Source organism: Pristiophorus japonicus, chromosome 14 (genome assembly GCF_044704955.1).
Source record: "Pristiophorus japonicus isolate sPriJap1 chromosome 14, sPriJap1.hap1, whole genome shotgun sequence".
NCBI lineage: Eukaryota > Metazoa > Chordata > Chondrichthyes > Pristiophoridae > Pristiophorus > Pristiophorus japonicus.
In genome coordinates, this window is record NC_091990.1 from 146,185,514 (window position 1) to 146,198,029 (window position 12,516).

The 12,516-nt window shown below is 48.6% G+C and overlaps 1 protein-coding gene across 5 annotated transcripts in view; it reads left to right on the plus strand.

The window, feature by feature from the left end:
• alkbh3 (alkB homolog 3, alpha-ketoglutarate dependent dioxygenase) overlaps window positions 1–12,231 on the plus strand; it is a 103,337-nt gene extending 91,106 nt beyond the window's left edge. For 3 of the 5 annotated variants that reach the window (XM_070899673.1, XM_070899674.1, XM_070899672.1), the window contains exons 10-11: window positions 6,814–6,912; window positions 11,503–12,230. In XM_070899673.1, the coding sequence (XP_070755774.1) occupies window positions 6,814–6,912; window positions 11,503–11,580 (177 nt within the window). In that variant the 3' untranslated portion in view covers window positions 11,581–12,230. Of the gene's footprint in view, window positions 1–6,813; window positions 6,913–11,502 lie in introns of all 5 variants that reach the window. The other 2 variants (XM_070899675.1, XM_070899676.1) reach the window with 2 other exon arrangements.
• Window positions 12,232–12,516: the final 285 nt, after the last annotated feature.

Below are 12,516 nucleotides of genomic sequence, written 5' to 3' on the forward strand. Positions count from 1 at the left end.
TTTGTAATTGGCATCGATCATGAGGCCCTTCTTCACAAGCTACTGTCTTCCGAAACCACCGTCACTCTGCAGAGGCCATCAGCATCGGCCAGGTGTTCATGATTTCAAGCTGCAGCTCCAAGCAGATGATAGAAACATAGAAAATAGGTGCAGGAGTAGTCCATTCGGACCTTCGAGCCTGCACCGCCATTCAATGAGTTCATGGCTGAACATGCAACTTCAGTACCCCACTCCTGCTTTCTCACCATACCCCTTGATCCCCCTAGTAGTAAGGACTTCATCTAACTCCTTTTTGAATATATTTAGTGAATTGGCCTCAACAACTTTCTGTGGTAGAGAATTCCACAGGTTCACCACTCTGGGTGAAGAAGTTTCTCCTCATCTCAGTCCTAAATGGCTTACCCCTTATCCTTAGACTGTGTCCCCTGGTTCTGGACTTCCCCAACATTGGGAACATTCTTCCTGCATCTAACCTGTCTAACCCCGTCAGAATTTTAAACGTTTCTATGAGGTCCCCTCTCATTCTTCTGAACTCCAGTGAATACAAGCCCAGTTGATCCAGTCTTTCTTGATAGGTCAGTCCCGCCATCCCGGGAATCAGTCTGGTGAACCTTCGCTGCACTCCCTCAATAGCAAGAATGTCCTTCCTCAAGTTAGGAGACCAAAACTGTACATAATACTCCAGGTGTGGCCTCACCAAGGCCCTGTACAACTGTTGGGGAGGGCATCAAACATGAAATTAGGGGTGCGTGCAATAAAGGTGCAGCAGTTATAATGGGTGACTTTAATATGCACATAGATTGGGTTAACCAAACTGGAAGCAATACGGTAGAGGAGGATTTCCTGGAGTGCATAAGGGATGGTTTTTTAGACCAATATGTCGAGGAACCAACTAGGGGGGAGGCCATCTTAGACTGGGTGTTGTGTAATGAGAGAGGATTAATTAGCAATCTCGTTGTGCGAGGCCCCTTGGGGAAGAGTGACCATAATATGGTGGAATTCTGCATTAGGATGGAGAATGAAACAGTTAATTCAGAGACCATTGTCCAGAACTTAAAGAAGGGTAACTTTGAAGGTATGAGGCGTGAATTGGCTAGGATAGATTGGCGAATGATACTGAAGGGGTTGACTGTGGATGGGCAATGGCAGACATTTAGAGACCGCATGGATGAACTACAACAATTGTACATTCCTGTCTGTCGTAAAAATAAAAAAGGGAAGGTGGCTCAACCGTGGCTATCAAGGGAAATCAGGGATAGCATTAAAGCCAAGGAAGTGGCATACAAATTGGCCAGAAATAGCAGAGAACCCGGGGACTGGGAGAAATTTAGAACTCAGCAGAGGAGGACAAAGGGTTTGATTAGGGCAGGGAAAATGGAGTACGAGAAGAAGCTTGCTGGGAACATTAAGACGGATTGCAAAAGTTTCTATAGATATGTAAAGAGAAAAAGGTTAGTAAAGACAAACGTAGGTCCCCTGCAGTCAGAATCAGGGGAAGTCATAACGGGGAACAAAGAAATGGCAGACCAATTGAACAAGTACTTTGGTTCGGTATTCACTGAGGAGGACACAAACAACCTTCCGGATATAAAAGGGGTCAGAGGGTCTAGTAAGGAGGAGGAACTGAGGGAAATCCTTATTAGTCAGGAAATTGTGTTGGGGAAATTGATGGGATTGAAGGCCGATAAATCCCCAGGGCCTGATGGACTGCATCCCAGAGTACTTAAGGAGGTGGCCTTGGAAATAGTGGATGCATTGACAGTCATTTTCCAACATTCCATTGACTCTGGATCAGTTCCTATGGAGTGGAGGGTAGCCAATGTTACCCCACTTTTTAAAAAAGGAGGGAGAGAGAAAACAGGGAATTACAGACCGGTCAGCCTGACATCGGTAGTGTGTAAAATGATGGAATCAATTATTAAGGATGTCATCGCAGTGCATTTGGAAAGAGGTAATATGATAGGTCCAAGTCAGCATGGATTTGTGAAAGGGAAATCATGCTTGACAAATCTTTTGGAATTTTTTGAGGATGTTTCCAGTAGAGTGGACAAGGGAGAACCAGTTGATGTGGTATATTTGGACTTTCAGAAGGCTTTCGACAAGGTCCCACACAAGAGATTAATTTGCAAAGTTAAAGCACATGGGATTGGGGGTAGTGTGCTGACATGGATTGAGAACTGGTTGTCAGACAGGAAGCAAAGAGTAGGAGTAAATGGGGACTTTTCAGAATGGCAGGCAGTGACTAGTGGGGTACCGCAAGGTTCTGTGCTGGGGCCCCAGCTGTTTACACTGTACATTAATGATTTAGACGAGGGGATTAAATGTAGTATCTCCAAATTTGCGGATGACACTAAGTTGGGTGGCAGTGTGAGCTGCAAGGAGGATTCTATGAGGCTGCAGAGCGACTTGGATAGGTTAGGTGAGTGGGCAAATGCATGGCAGATGAAGTATAATGTGGATAAATGTGAGGTTATCCACTTTGGTGGTAAAAACAGAGAGACAGACTATTATCTGAATGGTGACAGATTAGGAAAAGGGCAGGTGCAAAGAGACGTGGGTGTCATGGTACATCAGTCATTGAAGGTTGGCATGCAGGTACAGCAGGCGGTTAAGAAAGCAAGTGGCATGTTGGCCTTCATAGCGAGGGGATTTGAGTACAAGGGCAGGGAGGTGTTGCTACAATTGTACAGGGCCTTGGTGAGGCCACACCTGGAGTATTGTGTACAGTTTTGGTCTCCTAACCTGAGGAAGGATATTCTTGCTATTGAGGGAGTGCAGCGAAGGTTCACCAGACTGATTCCCGGGATGGTGGGACTGACCTATCAAGAAAGACTGGATCAACTGGGCTTGTATTCATTGGAGTTCAGAAGAATGAGAGGGGACCTCATAGAAACGTTTAAAATTCTGACGGGGTTAGACAGGTTAGATGCAGGAAGAATGTTCCCAATGTTGGGGAAGTCCAGAACCAGGGGACATAGTCTAAGGATAAGGGGGAAGCCATTTAGGACCGAGATGAGGAGGAATTTCTTCACCCAGAGAGTGGTGAACCTGTGGAATTCCCTACCACAGAAAGTTGTTGAGGCCAATTCACTAAATATATTCAAAAAGGAGTTAGATGAAGTCCTTACTACTAGGGGAATCAAGGGGTATGGTGAGAAAGCAGGAATGGGGTACTGAAGTTGCATGTTCAGCCATGAACTCATTGAATGGCGGTGCAGGCTAGAAGGGCCGAATGGCCTACTCCTGCACCTATTTTCTATGTTTCTATGTTTCTAGTAACACCTCCCTGCCCCTGTACTCAAATCCCCTCGCTGTGAAGGCCAACATGCCATTTGCTTTCTTAACCCCTGCTGTACCTGCATGCCAACCTTCAATGATGACTCACTCACAGGACTCAAACCCGGCAAGTACTGTAAATAGAATGGCGCCTTTCACAGGCAGAACTGTTGAACGTGAATCTGCCCAGGACAGAGCATGCAGGCCCCCCGAGTCCTTTGACTCAGAGGGCTGCAAACGCAAGTCAAGTAGCACCATGCTGGCATTGCAGAGGTAATCACAGGGCTCATCAGTGTCGGTTCAGAGACTATGTGTGCAAAGGCTGCAGCACAATGGGCCACCTCCACCGAATGTACAAAAGAGCTGTGACTCACCACGTGGAAGAGGAGTCAGCAGATTGCTGTGAATCCAGCGCGGATTACAAGGAGATGGCTAGAGAGGCAGTTCAGTCCCAGGATGAAATGTATGGAGTATATACCTGCACCACAGATTGTCCTCCAGTGATAATGGAAGTCGAGATAAATGGCATTCCAGTCTTCATGGAAGTGGACACGGGGGCGAGTCAGTCAGTAATGAGCCAGGAAGCCTTTGAGAGGTTATGGAACGATCAAGCTGAACGACCCAAGTTGGTCCCGGTTCAGGCAAAGCTGCACCAAGGAACTGATATCAGTTGTTGGTAGTGTGGATGTAAGTGTATCCCATGATGGCACGGTGCACAGTTGGCCATTGTGGATTGTTTCAGGTGATGGACCAACGCTACTTGGAAGAAGATGGATGGGGAAGATTCATTGGAACTGGGAAGACTTCATCCCGCCAGAGATCGATGTCCCCCGTGCTCAGAGGCAGAGCAAGCCCCCACCTTCGGTTGGACCAGGCACCGGAGAGCAGATCCGCGCAGCCCCCGAGGCATGACTGCGTGGTGATGATCCGGCCGAGACGACCCGAACGCACCTTCCGGTTTCAGTGGCAGGACTCCTAGGGAGGAAGATTGAATCCGAGGGCGCCTTCCCAGCTTCAGTGGCAGAATTCCTGGGAAAGAAGATCATGGACAGGGAAAAGATGGCGTCCAAACCACGAGGTGCAGCGCTAATGGAGCAACGACACGTGATTCCACGCAAGGAAGACGATTGGGGTAAAAGTAGTAAGGCAATTTTAAAGGAGGCCAGCTACCCGCCATTTTTGAATGAACTGCTTGAAATTGGTAACCAATGTAAAAGTCCAGCTGTAACGAGCAAAATGATGTTGAGCGATGTCAGGTGCAAATTGCAATCAGCCAATGTAGCGGGCGAACACCTAATGGTCGTATACAGGTCCAGCAGGCTACCCAATGTTGTAGCCTGCATACTCGGGACCAGAACGATGTATCATAAAGTGTCCCCACAGCTGACAGAAGTAGACAAGCCGCAGAGTAAACGATCCCCAGAGAGCAGAGGCACTGGTAGATATCCTGCCTCAGATTGGTTTAACATTGCAGGCACCCGATGGCATGAACCGCCACAGGCCAGAAACAGTAAACTGCACCTATGCTCGCAGTCGGCTACCGTCGCCCACCACCCGGGTGGAAAAGGCGCAGCCCACAAACCCACTCACCACCACGGCAATGCCCAAGAGCGAAGGGTCACCCGCAACGGCTCCTCCGAACGGGACCTGGACCAGCCAGGATCCCAAACTAGAGAGTGCTCACAACGGTGCCCTCAAGGAAATCGAGTCAGCAGTCCCCTGCGAACTGCTAGACAAGACGAGGTAGCCCCATCGTTGCTTAGACGAAACGCTCACTCGCTCAGACCGCTTCCCAGGGAGCAGCAGCGACACTGTGCAAACGAAAAGGACAGGGAGGTCACAGACACATCAACTGTCTTTGGGCCTGCCCAACATTAGGAGTAACAGCAAGAGCCCTGAGCTCCGGCAACTCGAGCAAAATGAGCTCACCTCGCCCACAGACCCACTAGCATGTGGCACTGCGCCGCCACCAGACGCCCCAGATCTCATCCAGCCGTGCTGGAACTAGACTGTCCTTGTGTACCTGTACTGATATATCTGTACTGATCATGTGAACATACCACACTAAAAGAAAAGCAACTGTAATCCACCTAATAAATGTATCAAGCTGTAAATGTAAAACCCATGTGATGAACTTGAATGCAACTTGCATGTAACGGGCCATTAGCATGATCTCTGTGTGGGGGGAGGGGGGAGAATGGAGTAGTCATGGACTCAACCAGAAACCACTGGGACCTCCAATGGCAACAAATCTCACTACCAACCCACCCAAGCTAGAAGCAACCCCCCAATGGTCAACCAGGAAGAGCAAAGCCCAGGTTACTGTCAATGTACGAGTCAATTTGCATTAAAGACTTGGGGGTGGGGGGGGGGGGTAGGAGGAGGAGGAGTAATGTCATGTATGTAGACCATGTATACTAACTGTATAGTGTCATAAGGTGTGCCACCAGAGGGCACTGCGGTGGGAGACCTGAGGGTCACCTGCATAGGTGTGCAGGGCCCAGTATAAAAGGCTGCCCACCATGCTTGTGCCTCACTCTGGAGTTACAATAAATGGGACTAAGGTCACAACAGCTCAAATACAATACTAGACCTCGGGGAATCATTCATAAGAGTATTAAAGACATAACATTCCCCATCCTGATTCCTCCTGATTTTTGTTCCCTAGAATCCTTCCACAGCAGGGTTTATGGAACTCATGCCTTCTTGCACATTCCCTCAAACAGTCATTGCATGGTCTCCAGATTGGTGTCTTTGAGGCTACAAAGTACTAGAATGCCGGCAGCAGAGGAATGAGTTTTTGAGCCAGGGGGCAATTTCTTAACTTGCCCACGCTGTCTTCATCATGAAAGTGGGAGGTGTTCTTCGTCATTATTTTGGGGCTCCTGCTGGCCTGTGTGAGCACAACATTCATCTCCCTTGTCTCTTTGTACTTTCCTGCTGCTTGCTGAGTGTGGGATGTGGCACTAAGCAGCAAACTGTGATTGGGGGGGCTGGGGTGGGTGGGGGTGGTGAAGTTCTGCCAGTGGAGTTAGGATCTTTCAATAACAAATTCTGCACAGAGGGATGCAGTTGTGGCTGAGAGATTGGACAGGGTGGAGCGGGGTATTATCAATGTTACGTTGCTCTCGATACTCTTAAAATTTCTTGGGGTTGCGTCTAAGGTTACTAGCTCTCCAGGATTGTCCTGGAGTCTCCAGGAATTAAAGATTAATTTCCTGGACGCTGCTGCGAACAAAATCCCAGGAGAAAAAATTATAGGGGCACTGAGAAAAATTAGTGTTTATTTTGTGATTTTTTTTCATTTTCTTTGAACGCTTTGGTTTCTTCTAAAAAAAAATATTGGAGATGTGAAAAAAGGCTGTTGGACTGGGCAGGGCGGTTGGAGGAGAGAGGTCATTTGATGTAATATCCAGGAATACATCCAACCAGAGTTGGCAATCCATCACACTCAGCAGTAACATATCCTCTGTATATATTAATGAATAGTTCTGATATTCTTAAATTGTTTCATCATCTCTCTTTTGTTCTATCCAGGAAGAGAAAGGAGATTATACATATGTAGAAAGAATTCGGATCCCGCTGAACCACGGGTGTTTGTTGGTAATGGAAGGGGAAACTCAGCAGGATTGGCAGGTGAGAAACATACCAAGAGCCTCCTAAGTAATACAGCAGATCGTCCAATACAGGATATTTTGTCAATAAAAATGTTTTCTCTATCATGAGTTTCAGCATTTGCTAACACAGAGATTCACTACCAATATTCTGTGGTTGCACATTTTTCAGGGGAAGAAAAAGAAAGACTTGCATTTATATAGCGCCTTTCACGACCTCAGGATGTCCCAAAGCGTTTTACAGCCAATTAAGTTCTTTTTTTTGGAATTGTAGTCACTTTTGTAATGTTTGAAACGTGGCAGTCAATTTTCACACAGCAAGGTCCCACAAACAGCTGTTAATGTATTTTGTGATCCAACAACAGAAGAATTATAGTACATATGGATTGATTTTATACATATTAATTACTTTATGTGCAGTGACAAGCCTTTTTAAAACATATTCTAGATTGTTTGAGTGAACAACAAAAGTATTAATGTATTAATACTGACCAAACTTCATGGAATAGCAGTTAAGGTGCTTCATTACTATTATTGTGTTGATGGAATCCAGTGCCTAAAACTCTGTTCCTCCAACCACGTGTGAGTGATCTACACAGTCAGTTCTCAGCTAAGATACTGGTTGGAAAGACCCATTTCAAAGGGATATGACTAAGTAAACAACTCAAATGTACCTAGTGTTTGCCAGGCACATATTGAAAGCCATATGAGATCCCCAACGCCAATTATTCATCCTCACAACTAAACAACAACAACGACTTGATTTACTTTAGGGCTGCCAATTAACTGCTGTGATTAATGCATTAATTTTTCTTAATGCACATTAATCTTAGAGAGTACTTTGGAGCTGCCTGCAACCTTCAGGTCAACTCACCATTAGCTTCTGAGCATGTGTCAAACTTATCTTCTACACACATACAACCATTATATCCTTTTGCACATGTGTGTCGTTGCCAGGGAGATAGCAGTGTCGGTCAGTGATGTTCATAATGGATCCTGAAGCCAGCTACAGGTTGTGTCTCCATCAGGCTTGGGCCCCAGCAGGCCTGCTGCTCCTTGGATCACCATTCATGGCCTGTCGAGTTGATTATTACCACGATTAAAACCAATATTAACTGAGATTAAAAATGTTAATCATGAGATTAGTCGCAATTTTTTAATTGCTTGCTAGCCATAATTTATACAGCACCTTTAACATAGAAAGTATCCCAACGCACTTCACAGAAGTGTAATGAGATAAATATTGACACCAAGCCAAAGAAGATATTAGGAGGATAACTAAAAGCTTGATCAAAGAGATAGTTTTTAAGGAGGATCCTAAAGGAGAGAGAGAGAGAGACAAAGGTTTAGTGAGGGAATTCCAGAGCTTAGGCCCTCGACAGCTGAAGACATGTCCGCCAATGTTGAGATAAAGAGAGTTCAGGATAAACGAGGCCCGATTTGGAGGGATACAGAGTTCTCTATAGTAATAGGACTGGATGAGGTTACAGAGATAGGATGGGGCAAAGCTGTTAAGGGATTTGAACACAAGGATGAGAATTTTAAATTGGAGACTTTAGGGGACCGGAACCAATGTAGGTCAGGAAGCAGTGGGGTGATGGGTGAGCGGGACATGTGAGTGTTAGGATACGGGCAGTAGAGTTTTTAAAATCAACTGAAGTTTATGGAGGCCAGCCAGGAGAGCATTGTAGTAGTCATTGTGCTAGTTTCAGCAGCAGATAGCTGAGGCTGGGGTAGGGGTGGACGATGTTGCAGCGATGGAAGTAGGTAGTCTTTGTGATGGAGGGGATATAGGGTTGGACGCTCAGCCAAGGGTCAAAGAGGACGGCGAGGTTGCGAACAGTTGGCTTCAACCTGCGACAGTGTCTAGGCATGTGATCAGTGGCAAGGGTAAAAGTTTGTGTCGGGGCCAAAAACCATGGCATTGGTCTTCCCAATTTTTAATTGTTAGAAATATCAGCTCATCCAGGACTCAATGTCGGACAAGCAAGCTGACAACACAGGCAGTGGAGGGGTTGAGAGAGGTCGTGGGGAGGTAGAGCTGGTCAGGTAGGTAGGTATGGTCAGCATTCATGTGAGATATGAGGGTAAGGATTTAATTGGGGGGAAGGGCATCAAAGGTGAAGGTGAGGGAGTGATTGAGCAGATCAGCAGCTGCAGAAGTATCATGGCTCTAAATGCCAGTTGCTTGGAATAGAGGGCCAAAGTCTAGACATTCGGGAGTTTCAAAGTGCAGTTGTAAATAATTTTTTTTTTTGGGGGGGGGGAGGTGGGTGGGGAGAAGAGTCTTTTTCCAGGGCTAGATGTAGAAGAAAGTAGGGTTGTAAGGAGGTAGGGATATGAGTGGTGAGAGATATAAGGATCAGAGATGGCCTTGTCTGTGATCTAGATAATTGGAATCGAGTGTCCATGTGAGATGTCAAGGTTGTGGGGTGGGTGTGAATATGGAGGAGAGGTTAAGGGAGGACAGGAGGGCAGTGAAATCAGTGGAGAGAGAGCAAGATGAATTGAGATGGAAATTAAAATCACCACAGATGAGAAGTCACTCGGTGCAGAGGCTGAGGGAAGAATGAAATGAGGATATCTCGGTGAAAAGTTTGGGGTGTGAACTTAGCAATTCATAGGGCCCAAGTTTCCACAAGAAAAAAAACGGGCGCCCCTCTGAGCTGGGCGCCCGTTTTTCGCGCCTAAAACGGCGCCTAAAAAAATCCTCGGTATTCTCCACCTACTTACAAGTCCTGTGGCACTCGGCGCAGCCAGCACGAGCTGTGGGGGGGCGGAGCCAGGTCCCGGCGCTGAAAACAGTGCCGGGACCTCTGCACATGCGCGCTACAGTCGGCACGCAAGTGCAGTAGCTCCAGGCGCCGAACTGTGTGGGAGGGGCCCGAAGCACGCAGCCCCTAGCCCTGGCTGAATGGCCTCACTGGGGCTGCGTGAATGAGGCTCCTCCCACGGCCAGCTCCTGCTCCCCGCCCCCGACAAGACCCGACACCCGCTCCTCGCCGACCAGACACCCGCTCCCCCCCCCCTCCCCGACCCGATACCCGCTCCCCCCCCCCCCGACCCGACACCCGCTCCCCGCCTCGACCCGACACCCGCTCCCGCTCCCACCGACCCGAGACCCGAGACCCGCTCCCCCCCCCCTCCCCGACCCGACACCCGCTCCCCCCCCCGACCCGAGACCCGAGACCCGCTCTCCCCGACCCGACACCCGCTCCCGCTCCCACCGACCCGAGACCCGCTCTCCCCCCCCCTCCCCGACCCGACACCCGCTCCCCCCCCCCGACCCGACTCCCGCCCCCCCCCCGACCCGACACCCGCTCCCCCCCCCCCGACCCGACACCCGCTCCCCCCCCCCCGACCCGACTCCCGCCCACCCCCCGAGACCCGCTCCCGCCTCCCCGTGACCCGACACCCGCTCCCCTCCCCCCCCCCCCCCCCCCGGACCCGACACCCGCTCCCCCCCCGGACCCGACACCCGCTCCCCCCCGCCGACCCGACACCCGCTCCCCCCCCCCGACCTGACACCCGCTCCCGCCCCCCCCCCGACCCGAGACCCGACACCTGCTCCCCCCCCGACCCGACACCCGCCCGCCCCCCCCCCCGACCCGAGACCCGACACCCGCTCCCCCCCCCCCCCCGGCCCCGACCTGACACCCGCTCCTCCCCCCGCCCCGACCCGCTCCCCCGCCCCGACCCGCTCCCCCTCCCCGATGCCCTCCCCGACCCGACACCCGCTCCCCCGCCCCAACCCGAGACCCGCTCCCCCGAGACCCGCTCCCCCCCCCCCGACCCGACCCGAGACCCCCTCCCCCCCGCCCCGACCCGAGGCCCGCCCCGACCCGAGGCCCGCTCCCCCCCCCGACCCGACCCTCCCCCCCCCTCCCCGACCCGACCCTCCCCCCTCTTTTCCCCCCCCTCTTCCCCCCCCTCCTCCCTCCCCTCTCTCTCCCTCGTCTTCCTTCCTCCCTCCCTCCCTCTCTCTTCCCCCTCCCGCTCAGCGGCACGAACGGCTGCAGAATTCTCCCTGGCTGAAGCACTTTCACACAGGTAGGAAGATGGTTTATTTAATCTTTTCTTGGCTTATAAATGTTTATTCAGGTTGGATTTATTTGTATAATATTTGTAGAAGTATAAATAAGGATTTATTGTTGAATTTAATGAGTTCCCTTCCCCCCCACCTTGTTCTGGGCGCCTAATTTGTAACCTGCGCCTGATTTTTTAATGTGTAGAACAGGTTTTTTAAGTTCTACAAAAATCTTCACTGGCTCCATTCTACTTTAGTTTGGAGTACATTTTCACTGTGGAAACTTTCAAATCAGGCGTCAGTGGCCGGACACGCCCCCTTTTGAAGAAAAAATTCTGTTCTAAACTAGAACTGTTCTACCTGACTAGAACTGCAGAAAAAAAATGTGGAGAATTGCGATTTCTAAAATAGTCCGTTCTCCACCAGTTGCTCCTAAAAATCAGGCGCGAATCATGTGGAAACTTGGGCCCATAGTGTGGGACCTATCTGGGGGTGGAGGTGCTTTTAGAAAAGAATATGTAAATTAAAGGATGTTGAAGTCAGTACTGCAGATATTTGAATGCATTTTACTATTACTGTTTTCAGCATCGAGTGCCAAAAGAATACCATGATAGAAATCCACGAATAAACCTGACATTTAGAACAATTTATCCTGAGGCCTGATGGAACTGAAGATAATGCTACAGCATGACCGTATTAAAAATAAGTGAAAGAGCAAGAGACTCCAATTGGGCGTTCATTTTTGTTTGAAAGATTGGACTTGTGGGCTGTACAGTTGAATAAAAAAAATTCTTAACAGGTTATTGTTTCTGATAAAATAGACAAAAGAAATTTCATACGAATGTGTTTTAGAGTTCATCTGCTAATAGTCACAGAGCGTAACTTTGGACTTTTACTTTAAAGTTGAATATCTAGAAAGTTTCACTATTACAAGCTTAGGAAATATGTAGTTTGGATCTTCTGAATTTGATCTGTATTAGGGAATCTGATCGCTAGAATTATGTGTACAGCAAAGTTGTGATTAGTGTTGGAAAAAAGTTTTCGAATTCTGAATGTTTAACAATCTACAAAGAGTTGCTTGATTGGTAATATGCTTTGAAGTGCTTGGTTCCTAGCCCATTGTTTTAGGGCTTAGAAGTTTGTTCTAAATAAGAATGGATGCCGAAATACATACTTTGCCTTTTTCCTTGTGTTTCTGATTGAAAAATATAGAGAGCATGATATCAAGTGTTTGAAAAAGAGTTGAAAAATAAGATGCAAATACTGACATATTAAACAAAAATCTAATACTTATATGGCAATGGTTGTCATTGAGTTAATTTATTAAGATGACAATCGCACAAACTTAAGGGACTTCATCTGGCGGAGGCAGCACTTGCGCAGGTGTAAGGGTCTTCAGCTAGGGGAACGATGCACTTGCGCTGGTGTAAGGGACTTCGGCTGGAACTTGGTGGCTTTTGGGGAGATCTATCCTCTGGCTTCTGAAGTCAAAATGGATCGAATTACAAATTGGAAAGTCAGTCAGAACTTGGGCTGGGTGGTTCCAGTTACACAGAGGAACTTCAGGGTGTGGCTTATCCTCCAAGGGGACCAATCAGC